This window comes from Oncorhynchus masou, chromosome 9 (genome assembly GCF_036934945.1).
Source record: "Oncorhynchus masou masou isolate Uvic2021 chromosome 9, UVic_Omas_1.1, whole genome shotgun sequence".
Classification (NCBI taxonomy): Eukaryota; Metazoa; Chordata; class Actinopteri; order Salmoniformes; family Salmonidae; genus Oncorhynchus; species Oncorhynchus masou.
In genome coordinates, this window is record NC_088220.1 from 24,793,246 (window position 1) to 24,811,263 (window position 18,018).

General features: G+C 43.1%; 1 protein-coding gene across 1 annotated transcript in view; it reads right to left on the reverse strand.

Annotated features, from left to right (window-relative positions):
• The window catches only part of LOC135545180 (receptor expression-enhancing protein 2-like), a 30,376-nt gene extending 12,600 nt beyond the window's left edge, over window positions 1-17,776 (reverse strand). The window contains exons 1-5 of the mRNA XM_064972810.1: window positions 17,605-17,776; window positions 15,101-15,173; window positions 10,281-10,357; window positions 6,854-6,974; window positions 2,138-2,251 (exon numbers count right to left, since the gene is read on the reverse strand). Coding sequence (XP_064828882.1) covers window positions 2,138-2,251; window positions 6,854-6,974; window positions 10,281-10,357; window positions 15,101-15,173; window positions 17,605-17,636 — 417 coding nt within the window. The 5' untranslated portion in view covers window positions 17,637-17,776. The remainder of the gene's footprint in view (window positions 1-2,137; window positions 2,252-6,853; window positions 6,975-10,280; window positions 10,358-15,100; window positions 15,174-17,604) is intronic.
• Between the last annotated feature and the right edge of the window lie 242 nt (window positions 17,777-18,018).

Genomic DNA, 18,018 nt, shown 5'->3' on the forward strand with positions numbered 1-18,018 from the left:
GGCAGCAGACGTTGTGAAAATTAATATTTGTGCCATTCTCAAAACATTTGGCCATGACTGCACAGACTTGAGCGTTTCCTCAGCCAACAGCAGCCAGTCTGTACAACCCTGGCTGGAGAAAGAGGAATATGGCATCTGATGCCCAAGGATGCCGACATAAGTGTCATGGAGCAACTGTGCCAGCAAGTGCCATGCACTTGCCTCAGAGACACGAGTGACACTGTCAGTAATCAAGCCTGTCCTAGACCACATCAACCGTGATGTTCTGGTGGAAAGGATATGGATCCATCCCTGACCAAGGAGATGAAAAGGGTAATGAGAGAATGCCTTAACAACAGATGCAAAGAGTCATGCACATGGCTTGTTTCATTGACCCCCGCTGCAAAATGAGCTTTTTAGATGAGGCTGCAAAAGTTAGACACTGACAGCTGTGTCCAGGAGGCCTTGAAGCAGGCAGCTGTACCACCAACACCCCCACAGCGACATCGGAGGGGAAAGGCCTGGCTGGGTTGCTGAAAAACATTACCTCAACAAGGCAGCAGAGAGGTGAAGAGGGTCCGATTCCGACCTCCCCAGAAGACAGAGTGAAAGAAGAGATCAAGGTCTACCTGTCTCTGCCACCTATTCCAGTAGAAGAGGATCCACTGGTATGGTGGAGGGGCCCTGCATCAGAGGTGCCTCACCTTGCCAGGGTTGCTAGGAAGATTTTGTGGATCCCAGCAACTAGTGTGCCATCAGAGAGAGTGTTCAGTGCCAGCGGGCACATTGTCTCCTAGCAGAACACTACTTAAACCGGGCAAAGTAAATATACGGACATTTTTACATTTCAATCTCAAGTGAACAAAGATGCAGACATACAGGATAGGATGTTAGGCCAGCAGCACTGGATGTATTTATGAAGGAGAGAACGGACATGCAATCAGTGCTGTTCATTTGATTTGTTTACATATATTGTTGTGTTGTTCTTACATGCACATGGGATGCGTTTACATATATGGTTGTGTTGTTCTTACATGCACATGGGATGCGTTTACATATGTGGTTGTATTGTTCTTACATGCACATGGGATGTGTTTACATATGGTTGTATTGTTCTTACATGCACATTGCTTTACTTGTGTTGCTTTTATATGCACATTTGATTTGCTTACTTAAGGTTGAGTTCATTTAAACCTGCACTAGGGAAAACATTTACCTCTCATGGCCACGTGGTGCCATCTTTAATGTTAATGTTATTATTTTAATGTTTATGCACACAAAAAGTGCATAGTGCTGCTATTGATTTATTTTTTGGTTTTCAATATAAAACTTGGTGAAATGATTTCAGTGTGTCAGTACTTTTTGAACATTAACAGCATAATACTGATAACCGTGATCATTTGGGTCACTGTCATCGTGGTATGAAATGTTAATACCGTTTCATCTCTAATAGTAGGCTAAGTCTACTTACATATTTATTGAAAAAGGCTACGGAAAATAGGGATAGGCAAGTCATTTGGCATGTCGCCCAGCTGTGCGCTGCCAGTCTTGTTCAAATAGGTTAAGCTATCTGTAAAAAAAATCTAAATATATAAAAACTATCATCTGTCACATTATGATGTCATTGTCATCAATGTCTGTCAAACATAATTGATTTCCGATTACATCGTAAAATCGCTTAACCCTACAAGACACCAGTGTTATTTCTTGCCAAGAGCTCTCAAACTATACAATAGACACTATTGCTAACATTGATATACAGACGTATTGGTATGAACAGGGCTGTTACTGTGACCATATTACAGTCACACTGGCAGTCAGGAGTCATGACCGCAGTCACATTCCACATGAAGTTTAGGCAAGGTAACTAAGCTTCTCAAACTGCCCTCTGATGCAGTTGGTCATTAGTAGCTTAACAAACTTGCTAACGGCCTGGTACTCAGCATTCTATTGGCCGGTACTCAGCACCTCTAATCACTCTGACATCAATGCAAACGCATCCGAACATCACACAGCATGGTACATGCCCATGGGACGCAATATATCGTCACACTACCACAAGGAAACCCCATATGCAGACAGACACACATTACCCTGCAGAGCATACACATCTCAAACAGGATGACACATACACACCTCTGGCCAGGGCCTTGCTTACCTTGCTAGCTGCGGTGACGGCAGCAGTAGCAGCCAAGTTCAGACCTCTCTTTCCAAACCTCATCATAGTCTCATAACTACGGTCTTTAGCCTGGGTGATGTACTGATCGATCTCCTACAGGACAGAAGAGGGTGGAGACAGAGAAACATACTGTATGAGTCAATGCATCTAAAGTTGAATTTGCAGGCTAACAGAGAGCTGGATCTTATTGTGACCTCTAACCTTCTCCTTGTTGGACAGGGTTAGACGTTACCGATATATAGTGCATCCCTAAAGGTAAGTATATCGGAATCAGACGATATTAACTAAAAATTCCAGTATTAGCCCGACGTCTAGTTTAACGCCAATGTGCAAAACCGATGTCAAAGGTGACGTGCCTACCTATATAACGCAGGTAGATGTCGTGCCTACCTATATAACGCAGGTAGATGTCGTGCCTACCTATATAACGCAGGTAGATGTCGTGCCTACCTATATAACGCAGGTAGATGTCGTGCCTACCTATATAACGCAGGTAGATGTCGTGCCTACCTATATAACGCAGGTAGATGTCGTGCCTACCTATATAACGCAGGTAGATGACGTGCCTACCTATATAACGCAGGTAGATGACGTGCCTACCTATATAACGCAGGTAGATGTCGTGCCTACCTATATAACGCAGGTAGATGTCGTGCCTACCTATATAACGCAGGTAGATGTCGTGCCTACCTATATAACGCAGGTAGATGTCGTGCCTACCTATATAACGCAGGTAGATGTCGTGCCTACCTATATAACGCAGGTAGATGTCGTGCCTACCTATATAACGCAGGTAGATGTCGTGACACCTATATAAAGCAGGTATATGTCGTAATGACGCCATGAAAAATACAGCGCTAGACAGCATTCCTAACCTAGTCCACAATGTCTGCTGTGTGGATCTATTTTGAAGTTTCAAAGGAAATAAGAAAAGGGCCATATGCAACATTTATGCTGCTATTATTTCCCGAGAGGGAGAAAGTGAAACCTTTCAATACCACAAACCTAATTGCTCAGTTGAAAGTGCACCACCCCCAGACGTTCAGCGACTACTTAGAACAAAAGCAGAAAAACTAAGAGCACACTTCCAACAACTAAACAAGTTTATGTCAAGTTGTCATTTGAAAGAGTATGACTCAGAAGCGAAATCCATTAACGCCAAGAAAATGGAATTCATTGCCCTCGACAATCAACCGTTCTCTGTCGTGGATGATGTTGGCTTTCGCCGACTGGTGGAGCACCTCGAGCCCCAGTACACACTACCAAGTAGGCGTTATTTTTCAGATGTTGCCCTGCCAGAGTTACACAGTATTGTTTAAACTCACATCCATGAGCTCAGGGATACAAACTAGTGAGGGCCCAAAATGTTAACATTTTTGTTGTTGCAAAAATCCCTCTGAGGCTGAAATGCAGGTTAACTAATTAAAGAAAATAATATGATCTAAATGATCAGTCTCTGTGTGTAAAATAAAAAGTTGTTCATGTGAACTTAACTCACAGCTAAACAAATGTAAAGAAAGCAATCCAATGTTATTTGTTGCCTAGACTTTACTGCAAATGACACTCAAGCCCTGAGAAAAAAGCAACACACTAATATTGCAGTTAACCATGACAGCCTTTATAATAGAACACTTTTGACCACACACACACACACATCTAAATATCGCACTTGGGGAAAAACATGTAAAGTAGAAATAGAATGAAACAAACAGGCATTCTATTTTTGCTCTATTATAATGGCCACTATAGTAGACATCGATCAAGTGCACAGGCTGTGTGCGCAAAAATAACATACACTGATTTAAAAAATGTAATAACCCCCCTTACTCACACACGTGTTATTGTCAAGTTCAACACAACAAAGGCAATATCTTCGGGCTACACTGCATTGTACACTTTCTGCCGGTGGACATGTGTCCTACAATGTGCCAGCAGAGCATGCTGCCCTTTGTTGTCATAACTGATCTCTTTCAGGCAGAGAGTACACCTTGCGCTACACTTTTTATCCACTGTATAGAAGTGAGAAAGCGGGAACGTGTGTGGTGTTCCTTTCACCTCTAGTGGCATCCAGCTTAAGCCAGGCCCAGCTCCAGCTACACTTGTTTAATAACAAGCAACTCATTTTCACATACTTCTCACATTCTGAAAACTAACTACATACTGTAAAGGGGAAAAAAATTATCCACAGATAGTAGTTAGTTCATTAGCAAGTTAACATGCCACACAGATTGCCAGGGTCCAGTAAGCAACTAAAACGTTATAACTTGAGAAACGGCAAGGAGTCGTATAACGTTACCAGTTAATATTATAGCGAATTGGTTAGGTTACTAACGTTAGCTGTCTGACTTTATTAGCCAGCCAATTTTCCCACTTTGATCAGAAATGTTGGCTAATGTTGCCGAACATTTCCCTGGCTGGCAAACAGATAATTCGATCCAGCTTGCAAGACACTTAACAATGCTAGCGATACTTGTTCCACCACACTTTTTCCCTCACCTCAAACTTTCCAAATGCCAGTTGTTTTTGGTTACAGCTCATGAAGTACGCTTCATCACCTTCTCAACCTCGTCTCCGTGGTCAGACTTCTCACCTACCTCTTAGTTATTGTTCAGGGGACGTGCTGCTGTAAGTTAACTGGTAAACTGTCTTTCAACTCTCCCTCATCTTTCCAGAGCGAGCACTGATGCTGTAGCTTGCCAATTTATTCTCCTTCAGTTGTGTGCTGCATTCTGTTGTTATGTGAACGATTGGCTGAGCCTTGGATACAGCCAGTATTGCTCCAAACGCACATCACTAGTTCGCATACAGCCAGTAGTGATCCTCATCGGATCTACACAAATCACGTAGGTCACCTTTGTTCGATTCAAAACTGTGCATTTTGCCAAAGGGTGACTGGTTTGCATCCCTGATGAAGCTATTAGCTTCACGACTGACATTTGGACCAGCGATATCAGCCCTATGAGCATGCCGAGCCTGACAGCACAGTGGGTCGACGAGGATTTCGTACTGAGGAAAGCCGTATTGCATGTTCAAGAATGTGCTGGTTTTAATACCACTGCTGCCATTTCAATGGCATTTGAGAACATGAACACACTAGCTAGCTCCATTCGAACAACTGACTGGAGAAATAAGCTCTTCAACTGTGTCTGTAGCAGACGTGATACCTTCTGTCATGGCATTGAAACTCCTGCGCAACAAAACTGCCGACACAGACCTTGGGGTTAAAACTTGCAAAAGTACTCGAGGATGTAAACAAGGGATTCCGTGGCATTCTCTCTGAGACTCTTTACTGTGTCGCCACCATGCTCGGTACACGGACCGCTACTTAGATGCAGACATGAAACAGGGTTTACGTGAAATGTTAGACACAGCTGGACAAGATGGAAATGGACACAGTGACAGTGCGCACCGAGGAAGAGGCCACGGATAGAGAGCTGAAACTTCACTGCTTGACATGTATGATGAAATCCTGGTTGAGAATGAAACGACAACAACAAAACAGCACAACAAGTGCTGAAATAGGTGAAAGAAATAGGTTTTGATTATGTTTTACTGGTAATGGGGGACATGGATAAAGGCCAACAAAATAACATTTTGGTCAGTGTGTGTTTCAACTATTTAACTGTACTAGAATGCTTAAAAGGCCGCTAAAAATTGTAAGAATCTATCAGTATCGTTTTTTTTGGCAAGGAAAATATCGGTATCAAAATGTAATATCGGTGCATCCCTAGTTACCTTCTCCTTATTGGACAGGGTTAGACGTTACCTTCTCCTTATTGGACAGGGTTAGACGTTACCTTCTCCTTATTGGACAGGGTTAGACTTACCTTATTGGACAGGGTTAGACGTTACCTTCTCCTTATTGGACAGGGTTAGACGTTACCTTCTCCTTATTGGACAGGGTTAGACGTTACCTTCTCCTTATTGGACAGGGTTAGACCTTCTCCTTATTGGACAGGGTTAGAGCGTTACCTTCTCCTTATTGGACAGGGTTAAATGATTACCTTCTCCTTATTGGACGTTACCTTCTCCTTATTGGACAGGGTTAGACGTTACCTTCTCCTTATTGGACAGGGTTAGACGTTACCTTCTCCTTATTGGACAGGGTTAGACGTTACCTTCTCCTTATTGGACAGGGTTAGACGTTACCTTCTCCTTATTGGACAGGGTTAGACGTTACCTTCTCCTTATTGGACAGGGTTAGACGTTACCTTCTCCTTATTGGACAGGGTTATTACCTTCTCCTTATTGGACAGGGTTAGTTACCTTCTCCTTATTGACAGGGTTAGACGTTACCTTCTCCTTATTGGACAGGGTTAGACGTTACCTTCTCCTTATTGGACAGGGTTAGACGTTACCTTCTCCTTATTGGACAGGGTTAGACGTTACCTTCTCCTTATTGGACAGGGTTAGACGTTACCTTCTCCTTATTGGACAGGGTTAGACGTTACCTTCTCCTTATTGGACAGGGTTAGACGTTACCTTCTCCTTATTGGACAGGGTTAGACGTTACCTTCTCCTTATTGGACAGGGTTAGACGTTACCTTCTCCTTATTGGACAGGGTTAGGACCTTCTCCTTATTGGACAGGGTTAGACGTTACCTTCTCCTTATTGGACAGGGTTAGACGTTACCTTCTCCTTATTGGACAGGGTTAGACGTTACCTTCTCCTTATTGGACAGGGTTAGACGTTACCTTCTCCTTATTGGACAGGGTTGGGTGGACAAACTTGCGGTAGAGCACACTGGAGCCCTTAGTGTACGGAGACAGGAGCCAGATCACAAAGGCTATCTTCAGCTCAAAGTAGAAAGGAAACCTGCATGAACAACCACACCAAAAGGAGTGTTAATAGACAGGAAAGAAGAATGGTTGTGGGCTACAATTTTACTGAAACAATAATTATTTTCTCTTTCAGGCATTAAAGGGTTAACCAAGTGTTTGCTCTGATATCCTGGTACATTTCTGAAGGCAATACACCACGACAAATGTAGACAATCAAATCGAAGTTGATTTAAATATATCAATCCTAGTGAGCACAACATGTTAAATACTTTTAACAGCTTGTCAACCAAAATAGGTCATTTCAATGTACAGTACCAGTCAAAAGTGATCTACTCATTCAAGGGTTTCTCTTTATTTGTACTCTTTTCTACATTGTAGAATAAGTGAAGACATTAAATAAAACTAATGAAATAACACATGGAATCATGTAACCAAAAAAAAAAAAAAAAAAAGTGTTAAACATCAAAATATGAGATTCTTCAAAGTAGCCACCCTTTGCCTTGACAGCTTTGCACACACTTGGCATTCTCTCAACCAGCTTCATGAGGTAGTCACCTGTAATGCATCTCAATTAACATGTGTGCCTTGTTAAAAGTACATTTGTGGAATTTCATTCCTTAATATGTGAGCCAATTAGTTGTGTTGTGACAAGGTAGGGGTGGTATACAATAGATTGCCCTATTTGGTAAAAGACCAAGTCCATATTATGGCATAGACAGCTCAAATAAGCAAAGAGAAATGGCAGTCCATCATTACTTTAAGACATGAAGGTCAGTCAATCTGGAAAATGTCCAGAACTTTGAAAGTTTCTTCAAGTACAGTAGCAAAAACCTTCAAGCGGTATGATGAAACTGGCTCTCATGAGGACCGCCACAGGAAAGGAAGACCCAGAGTTACCTCTCATGAACTTATCCTCTGCAGCAGAGTTAGCAGCCTCAGATTGCAGCCCAAATAAATGCTTCACAGAGTTCAAGTAACAGACACATCTCAACATCAACTGTTCACAGAGGAGACTGCATGAATCAGGCTTTCAGGGTCGAATTGCTGCAAAGAAACTACAACTAAAGGACAACCAATAATAAGAAGAGACTTGCTTGGGCCAAGAAACCCAAGCAATGGACATTAGACTGGTGGAAATCGGTCCTTTGGTCTGATGAGTCCAAATGTGAGATTTTTGGTTCCAACTGCCATGTCTTTGAGATGCAGAGAAGCTGAATGGATTATCTCCACATGGGCGGTTTCCACCGTGAAGCATGGAGGAGCAGCTGTGAAGGTGTTTAGCTGATGACACTGTCAGTAATTTATTTATAATTTAAGACACACTTAACCAGCATGGCCATCCCATTTGGTTTGCGCTTAGTGGGATTATCATTTGTTTTTCAAAAGGACAATGACCCAAAACACACCTCCATGCTGTGTTAGGGCTATATGACCAAGGAGAGTGATGGAGTGATGTATCAGATGACCTGGCCTCCACAATCACCCTACCTCAACCAAATTGAGATGGTTTGGGATGAGTTGGAACACAGAGTGAAGGAAAAGCAGCCAACAAGTGCTCAGCATATGGGAACTCCTTCAAGACTGTTGGAAAAGCATTCCTCATGAAGCTGGTTGAGAGAATGAAAATAGTGTGCAAAGCTGCCATCAATGCAAAGGGTGGCTACTTTGAAAAATCTCAAATATAAAATCTATTTTGATTTGTTTAACACATTTTGGTTACTACATGATTTCGTGTGTTATTTCATAGTTTTGATGTCTTCACTATTATTCCACAACGTAGACAATACAAAAAAAATACATTTTTTTTTTGAATGAATAGGTGTCCAAACTTTTGACTGGTACTGTAAATATACACTACATGGCCAAAGGTTCGTCGAACACCGACACGGTCGCCGGGTGTATTGTGTTTCCCCCGACACATTGATGCGGCTGGCTACCGGGTTAAGCAAGCAGTGTGTCAAGAAGCAGTGCGGCTTGGTTGGGTTGTGTTTCGGAGGATGCACAGCTCTCGACCTTTGCCTCTCCCGAATCCGTACGGGAGTTGCAGCGATGGGACAAGATTGTAACTACCATTTGGATACCATGAAATTGGGGAGAATAAGGGTTATATAAAAATATATATATATTAGGTTCGTCGAAAATCTCATTCTAATATCGTGGGCATTAATATGGAGTTGGTCCCCCTTTTGCTGCTATAACAGCCTCCACTCTTCTGGGAAGGCTGTCCACTCGAGCATTAGGGAGGTTGGGCACTGACGTTGGGCAATTAGGCCTAGCTCGCAGTCGGCGTTCCAATTCATCCCAAAGGTGTTTGATGGGGTTGAGGTCAGGGCTCTGTGCAGGCCAGTCAAGTTCTTCCACACCGCTCCTGACAAACCATTTATGTATGGACCTCGCTTTGTGCACAGGGCCATTGTCATGCTGAAACAGGAAAAGGCCTTCCCAAAACGGTTCCAACAAAGTTGGAAGCACAGAATCGTCTAGAATGTCATTGTATGCTGTAGCATTAAGATTTTCCTTCACTGGAACTAAGCGGCCGAGCCCGAACCATGAAAAACAGCCCCAGACCATTTCTCCTCCTCCACCAACCTTTACAGTTGGCACTTTGCATGCGGACGGGTAGCATTGTCCTGGCATCCGCCAAACCCAGATTCATCTGTCGGACTGCCAGATGGTGAAGCGTAATTCATCACTCCAGAGAATGCGTTTCCACTGCTCCAGAGTCCAGTGGTCGCGAGCTTTATGCCACTCCAGCCGACACTTGGCATTGCGCATGGTGATCTTAGGCTTGTGTGTGGCTGCTCGACCATGAAAACCCATTTCATGAAGTTCCCGACAAACAGATCTTGTGCTGATGTTGCTTCCAGAGGCAGTTTGGAAATCAGTAGCAAGTGTTGCCATTTTTTACACGCTATGCACTTCAGCACTCGGCAGTCCCGTTCTGTGAGCTTGTGTGGCCTACCACTTTGCGGCTGAGCCGGTGTTGCTCCTAGACGTTTCCATTTCACAATAACATCACTTAAAGTTGAGCGGGGCAGCTCTAGCAAGGCCGAAATTTGACAAACTGATTTATAAAAGGTGGCATCTGATGACAGTGCCACATTGAAAGTCACTGAGCTCTTCAGTACTGCCAATGTTTGTCTATGGAGATTGCATGGCCATGTGCTCGATTTTATACACCTGTCAGCAACTGGTGTGGCTGAAATAGCCGAAAACACTCATTTGAAGGGCTGTCCACTTTTGGCCATGTAGTGTAAATTGTTTTTCATATGGATGATCCTAGGGGCTATTGTTCTAAATGGCTGTAGGGCAGCGGTCAGAGATGACCCACGTGACTCACCAGGACATGAACAAGTCTGTGAGGGTCTCCACCGTCGTGAATAATGCAAACACTATCCAGTACATCATCCATTTCACCTGGACACACACAATATAGATGGGAGAGAGCATCACATATAGACCAAAGCATAGCCTACAGTAAGCAGTCACTGCCAAACAAAGGACGGAGAGTGTATCAACAACTACTGCAATATAAATAGTGAGATGTGGATGAATCCTAAAATGTTTTCACTCTGTCAGTGTGACATCTCATCTAAATATATCAGCATATGAAAAATATAAAGCACTAAACCCAGCGAGGGAATGCATTGAATAGGCTGAGAGGATGAGTCACATTTTAATGTCATACAGAGTATTCGGGAAGTATTCAGACCTTTTCCACATTCTGTTACGTTACAGCCTTATCGCAAAATGGATTAAATGGTTATTTTTCCTCATCAATCTACACACAATATCCCATAATGACAAATAAAAAACAGATTTTTTGAATGTTAAAATATATTTACATAAGTACTCTACTCAGTACTTTGTTGAAGCACCTTTGGCAGTGATTACAGCCTCGGGCCTTCTTGGGTATGACGCTACAAGGTTTGCACACCAGTATTTAGAGGTTCTCTAATATTTCTCTGCAAATCCTTTCAAGCTCTGTCAGGTTGCATGGGGAGTGTAGCTGCACAGCTATTTTCAAGTGTCTCCAGAGATGTTCGATCGGGTTCAAGTCTGGGCTCTGGCTGGGCCACTCAAGGACATTCAGAGACTTGTCCCAAAGCCACTCCTGCATGGTCTTTGCTGTGAGCTTAGGATCGTTGTCCTGTTGGAAGGTGGACCTTCACCCCAGTCTGAGGTACTGAGCACCCTGGACCAAGTTTTCATCAAGGATCTCTCTGTACTTTGCTCCGTTCATCTTTCCATCGATCCTGACTAGGGTTGCATATTTTGGGGAATATTCAGAGGTGGAAACTTTCTGTGGGAATATATGCAAATTAATATTAATACCATTTAAATGTAGATGTTTTTTTGCATTGGATATATTTACCATATCATATGGACACAGAAACATAAACCTTTCCCTTATCATAAGTAGACAATTGCAAAGGATTAAATCCTTCCAATATCCATTTTTAAAACAATTTAGTTACGAATTGAACTTTAATTAAATATGAGTTGACTTTACACATGGGATGATTTCACTGAACAACAAAAGGGAATATTGAATGATGCATCGCATCTCCCAAAAATGTTTTCAACATACATCTGTAAAATGATAGTCGAGAAACTAAAGCTTTGGTTGTCTTCCTCTCAGGCTTCCATGTCTTCTCCCTGGACCTCCTCAATGTCCACCTCTTGAAAGTTAGACTCTGAAGCATCATCTTCACTGTCACTTTCCAACCTTGTTGAGGATGGCTCATTGTCAGGCTCAAAAAGACTGAAATTTGCCCGGATTGCCACCAATTTTTTAACCCTTGCATTAGTCAGCCTGTTGTGTGCTTTGGTGTGTGTTCCCAAACAAGGACCAGTTGCGCTCTGAGACGGCTGATGTTGGTGGGATTTGGAGGATGATGGAGGCAACAGGGGAAAGAGCCTCAGACCCACAAAGTCCCTTTCACCAGGTGGCTGATGAGATATGTTGGCACGACTGCCATATTGCATCTCCATACCAAAGTCATTGTTTGGAAGTGTCCTTCGCCAGACTGCCAAGAACCTTGCCCTCATCCAGGCCAAGGTGGTGAGACACGGTAGTGATGACACCATAGGCCTGTTGATCTCTGCACCAGACAGGATGCTCTTGCCAGCATACTTGGGGTCCAACATGTATGCTGTGGTGTGTATGGGCTTCAGGCTTTTCGATGTATTTCAGAACTGCAGTTTACTCTGCTTGGAGCAACAGTGAAGTAGACAGGGCAGTACAGATTTATTCTCTTACATCTGCAAGCAGAGTCTGAACATCAGACAGTGAGCATTATCTCCCTCATCCATGTAATGGCTACTGCTATAGGTTTCAGGAGTGTCAGGCTACTTACCACTCTCTCCCAAAATACATAATCCAGGAGGATGACAGCACCACCCCAACGGTTGTTGCTGGGCAGCTTTAATGTGGTGCTCTTATTCTTCCCACTTCGGTTGATTGCTGCTATAACTTGATGGCCCTTCACATACCTAACCATTTACTTGGCTCTCTTGTAGAGTGTATCCATTGTTCTCAGTGCCATGATGTCCTTGAAGAGCAGATTCAATGCATGAGCAGCACAGCCAATGGGTGTGCTGTGAGGGTGGGACTCCACTTTAGACCAAGCAGCCTTCATGTTCGCAGCATTATCTGTCACCAATGCAAATACCTTCTGTAGTCCAAGGTCATTGATGACTGCCTTCAGCTCATCTGCAATGTAGAGACCGGTGTGTCTGTTGTCCCTGGAGTCTGTGCTCTTGTAAAATACTGGTTAAGGGGTGGCGATGATGTAGTTAATTATTCCTTGCCCACAAACATGCGACCACCCTTCAGAGATGATAGCAATAGTCTGCTTTCGCTATGATTTGCTTGACCTTCACTTGAACTCTTTTGGACTCTGCATCCAGCAAATTAGTAGATAAAGCATGTCTGGTTGGAGGGGTGTATGCTGGGTGAAGAACATTAAGAAATCTCTTCCAATACACATTCCTGTGAGCATCAGAGGAGAACCAGTTGCATACGCAGTTCGAGCAAGACAATCATCAGCATTTCTGTGACTATGTTCCTCCATTGAGTTAAAAACTTCTGATTCCAGGAGGACCATGAGCAGCTGCTATTGATAAGGTGTCCGATTCATCATATTCACCTCGAATAGAGGGACTTTTCCTGTAAAGAATAGAAACAAATGAGTAAAAAGTAATAATACAATTCCATGTACAGATAAATAGTTAAGCAGTTAGACTAAACAATTCCTTTGTAAGAGAAATGTTTTCAAATGAAACATATGGAAACAGGTGAATTAACACTCAGTTAGCAGGCTCAAGTAAGCTAAAACCACCCTGGTTGCAAAAACTAACTAGCAGAAGTTGTTAACAAGTTAGAAATGATTTAAACACACTTTGCTGTAGGCTACGATTTACTAGTTAACAAAAAATCATGCATGTCCTATAAAATATATTCACCCCACCGAGTATTGTAATAAAAAAATAAAAACTTACCTTGGCTCAGACAGTGTAGTAGTGTTGGCTCAAAAGCATCTCATCAGTGTGCAAGATCTTGAGAGCTGTACATGTGATGGAAGAATGCACTGTGCATGCAGAGGGTTGAAATTCCATTGAATTGTGGATAGTTAAACCAAAATATGCCACAAGACCTAGAATTGCCTTATGTGTATCCCACAAAAAAAGATTAACTTTTTTATAAGCTAACGTTTTTGATGAATTTAAGCAAAATTCCACAAAGTCCCAGGCTTAACTTCCCATGGAAAATTTCCGGAAAGTTTCCTACCCTTTGCAACCCTAATCCTGAGGAGTGGCTTCCGTCTGGCCACTACCATAAAGGTCTGATTGGTGGAGTGCTGCAGAGATGGTTGTCCTTTTGGAAAGTTCTCCCCATCTCCACAGAAGAACTCTGGAGCTCTGTCAGATTGACCATCGGGTTCTTGGTCACCTCCCAAACCAAGGCCCTCCTCCCCTGAATGTACAGTTTGGCCGGGCGGCCAGCTCTAGGAAGAGTCTTGGTGGTTCCAAACTTCTTCCATTTATGAATGATGGAGGTCACTGTTCTTGGGGACCTTCAATGCTGCAGACATTTTTTGGTACACTTCACCAGATCTGTGCCTCGTCACAATCCTGTCTCGGAGCTCTACAGACAATTCCTTTGATCTCATTGCTTGGTTTCTGCTCTGACATGCACTTTCAACTGTTGGACCTTATATAGACAGGTGTGCCTTTCCAAATCATGTCCAATCAATTGAATTTACCACAGGTGGACTCCATTCAAGTTGTCGAAACATCTCAAGGATGATCCATGGAAACAAGATGCACCTGAGCTCAATTTCAAGTCTCATAGCAAAGGGTCTGAATACTTGTGTTTTATTATACATTTGCAAACATTACAAAAACCTGTTTTCGCTTTGTCATTATGGGGTATTGTGTGTAGATTGATGAGGAAATGTTTTTATTTAATCTATTTTAGAATAAGGCTGTAACAAAATGTGGTTAAAGTCAAGGGGTTTAAATACTTTCCGAATGCATTGTAGGTACACAGCACAGGTCAAACATGTGATGTTATATAAATAGGTATTTCTACTGTTAAATCATTACAGAAAAGAATAGCGAGGGAAAAAGAAGAGATGGGAGGGGGAAAAAAATGTCCTCTGCATCTCTTCTCCCTCTCGATCTATCCCTTCCTCTCTCTATCTGCATGTGCCCCAGCCCCCAGCTCAAATATTGAGGGGGGGGGTTCCATAGCAACCAGAGGGAGGAGAAGGCTCAGGAGACGAGAGAGCTTGGCGGAGCTAGGCAGAGGGCCAGAACACAGAGTTCCACTCCTCCTCCTCTACCACCCCTCCTTTCTCCTCCCTCTGCTCCCTAACATGAATGAGGTAAGCTGGGAGGCTCCCATTTTAAACAGATACTGTTTAAACTTGTTTAAACTGCTCTCTCATCCTCAGAAACAATGGAAACCGGCTGCAGCGCATTAGAGAGGGTGAAAGCCATTTTAAAACCATCATAACTTTGTCCATTGTATAATCTCAATATGAATATATGAAATAACTACAAGAGACTTCAAATATTTAGCCCATCACTGAAGATGTTGTAAAGACATACTAGAGTTACAATAGAGTTACAGTATTCAAGTACAAAACTCACATATTCCTTCACATTCTTTGTCTTGACGGCCTTGTATGAGGAGTAGGCCGGGTAGAGGGTCCCGAAGGCCAGGCTGAAGAAAGAGGAAAGTCAGAGAGGAATGGGTCAGAGGTTCGGGGTTAAGGTACAGTAAACAACATCACCCTGGCTACATGACCTCAGGGTAGTAACACTGACCAAATGTTTCCCTCTGTTTCAATATGTATCCAGTAAAATGTGGCCTAACACCTGATTCCAGTCTAAAACCCATGATCTCAGAGTCTACATAAATAGGTTGCTTTGAGGGAAAGTAGGCCATATTCTGGGCAGTTCTCAAAATATCACTCTAGGTTAGCCTAGTTAGGGCACCTGACCCGCTCTATTGCAATAACAGATGGTTAGATTTAGACAAAGGGCAGTGGTTTGTTGGAACATATAATCAGTTCAGGAAGCAGAAGATTGAAAAAGAATGGAAAACGCTTCTGCTACTGATAGATGGACCAAACACACAAGGATAACGGCAGGTCATTGTATGTGAATCTGGCTGCAACACACATGGTAATAAAAGCCACAGTCACACACACATTGCACTCTGTCCTGTCAGCCCGGCTGCATGGCAATTACTGCTGATGTGACAGGAAACTGAATGCTGAGGGAGGGGGGAGCTGGGAGGACCACGCCTGCTACCTTTCTGCCCATCTGCCACACAACCATGTGAAGGCTATGGGCATTTCTACCACTCTAGGTTCATGTATTCCCCCTTTCGGTCCACATTTTCTCACCTCTCGGGCTTGGAAATATTTCCCGCTATGGGTTTCCCTTGTTCCATCTGAGTTTCTCATGTGCACAGAGTCTGTGCGTCTGTCTGGGTCTTTATAGGTCTGTGATTTGCCCAGTCATGCTGCCAGGGCTGCTTTGCTCTACTCTGCACTGTAGCTGTCCAGTAAGAGGAGACGCGTGGCAGGCCAGAGGCAAGGTTCAGACTCCCACAGCAGGCACCCAATGTCTGTCTCACTCCCAGACTCCTCTCTGCTCTGTCCCATATCTCAACTCCATGCTGTTCAATGCACTCAAGGAGACACAGAAGAAATGGCTACCAAGCACTGAGCAGGCTCAGATTCCCAACTCTTCTGTGATTATACCTATCGACTGTAATTATACACGCAGATTAAGTGGAAATGTATAACCATCTGTTGTTGGGCATTTTGGCTTGTAGTGTCCAATTCAGTTTTTACAAGCCCAGCAACACAGAGTTTATGCTAACATATATACCGAGTGAGAATGAGTATGACAGTGACTTTCATACTTGTACACAAAGATAAAGACAGGGTTGGCCAATCCCTGGGATAAGCATCATCTTGTTTACAGGACCATTCAATCATGTTTGTTTGGTCTCGAACACATGATTACCTGCCACACAATGAGCATTAAACCCTCTACACTAAAGTAATGGTTGGCTCAGATGTTATTGGTTACGTAATCCAATGCAAAATCAGCTACATCACTGACATCTATTCAGCACAACCGGTGCACTTAAAAAATAGAAGGCAGGCTCCGATCTTTACATCTGAGATTTAGTTAACTATTAAAGTTGTGGCTCTCATTTTATGCCAAGATGACAATTGCTACTGATGACATGATGAAAACAAAACATTGTTTGACAGAAACTGCCCACACAAATCCTACCACCTGAATAGAACACTGACTAACAAACACAAAGAGCTGATAACAGCGAGATATATTCTGGGGGTTTGTAGGGTAATGACTGTGTGTGTATGACTCAACTGTATAAACAGCTGTTGACTAATCTAGCTGTCAGGGTACAGGTAGGCCTATCCTAGCTGGCTCATTACAACATCAAATTACATCTGTGCCTCCCTCTTGGGTCTCACCCCTTATCGACACGCTTCATAAAGAACATCACGAGAATCAGGCAAGATCTTGACGTTACCGGTCCAGGTGACACGCAGTGGGAATGGAAGAGCATCGATGATTTCTCTGGATATCAGTGTCATGCTAGCAATGCAGTTTCTGACATATGTTTTGATGATCATCACGCAAACATTACTAAAAATGCACTATACACCGTGCGTGATATTATATTCAAGACTAGAGCATTTTGTTTTACTGACTTACAATAACAACCACTATATGAATTGACAAATTGGCTTCAGTGGATGGCCTAAGCGAGCGTGTTAGCTAGCTAATTAATTCCACCTTCACTTGACTAGCAGCGTTATCATTTGAGCTAAATACCTAGCTAGCCAGCGTTCGCACTGGTAACGGTGTTGCTCTTTGCCTACAAAACTGTCTTTGTGAAACACCAGTGGTCAACACACCCATTTCAGCACCATGGGCTATAAACCAACAACGACAATTCAATTGCAAGCAAATTAGCAGGGTCCCTGTCAATCTGGCTATCAAGATAACTGGCCGCGCACGATCTGGACACAAGCCATGACAGCAGTAGTTAGTATAGCAGTAGAGCGAATACAACAAACTGACGCTGTCGAGTCCATACTCACACTACCATCCTGGAGATAATCCACGACACCATCTTGATTGTAGTGAGCTTTTCCTTATTCTCGGAAATCTAACTACCTAGCTACCCCCCATTCCTCTGCCAACGACCGTGTTGTTGTGATGCGAGTGCCTGCTGCTGTTCTGATGTGCTATATGTTACTGACAGGTAGCCAGGCTACTGTGTGGTGATGTGCAGCTCGCGAACGATTCGTTCTTTTTTGAACGACTCTTTTTACTGACTTGAGTCATAATTCTATTTTCCGAGTGACTCGTTCATTTTAGTCGTTTATTTGACCTGCTGGCCTCAATGAATTCTAGCAGGGTTAATACACGCACCGATCAACTGTCTAGCAGACAGCATAGAAAATGAAAATACGTGTTTAGAACTGATAATTGACCCATAGTGCAATAATGAA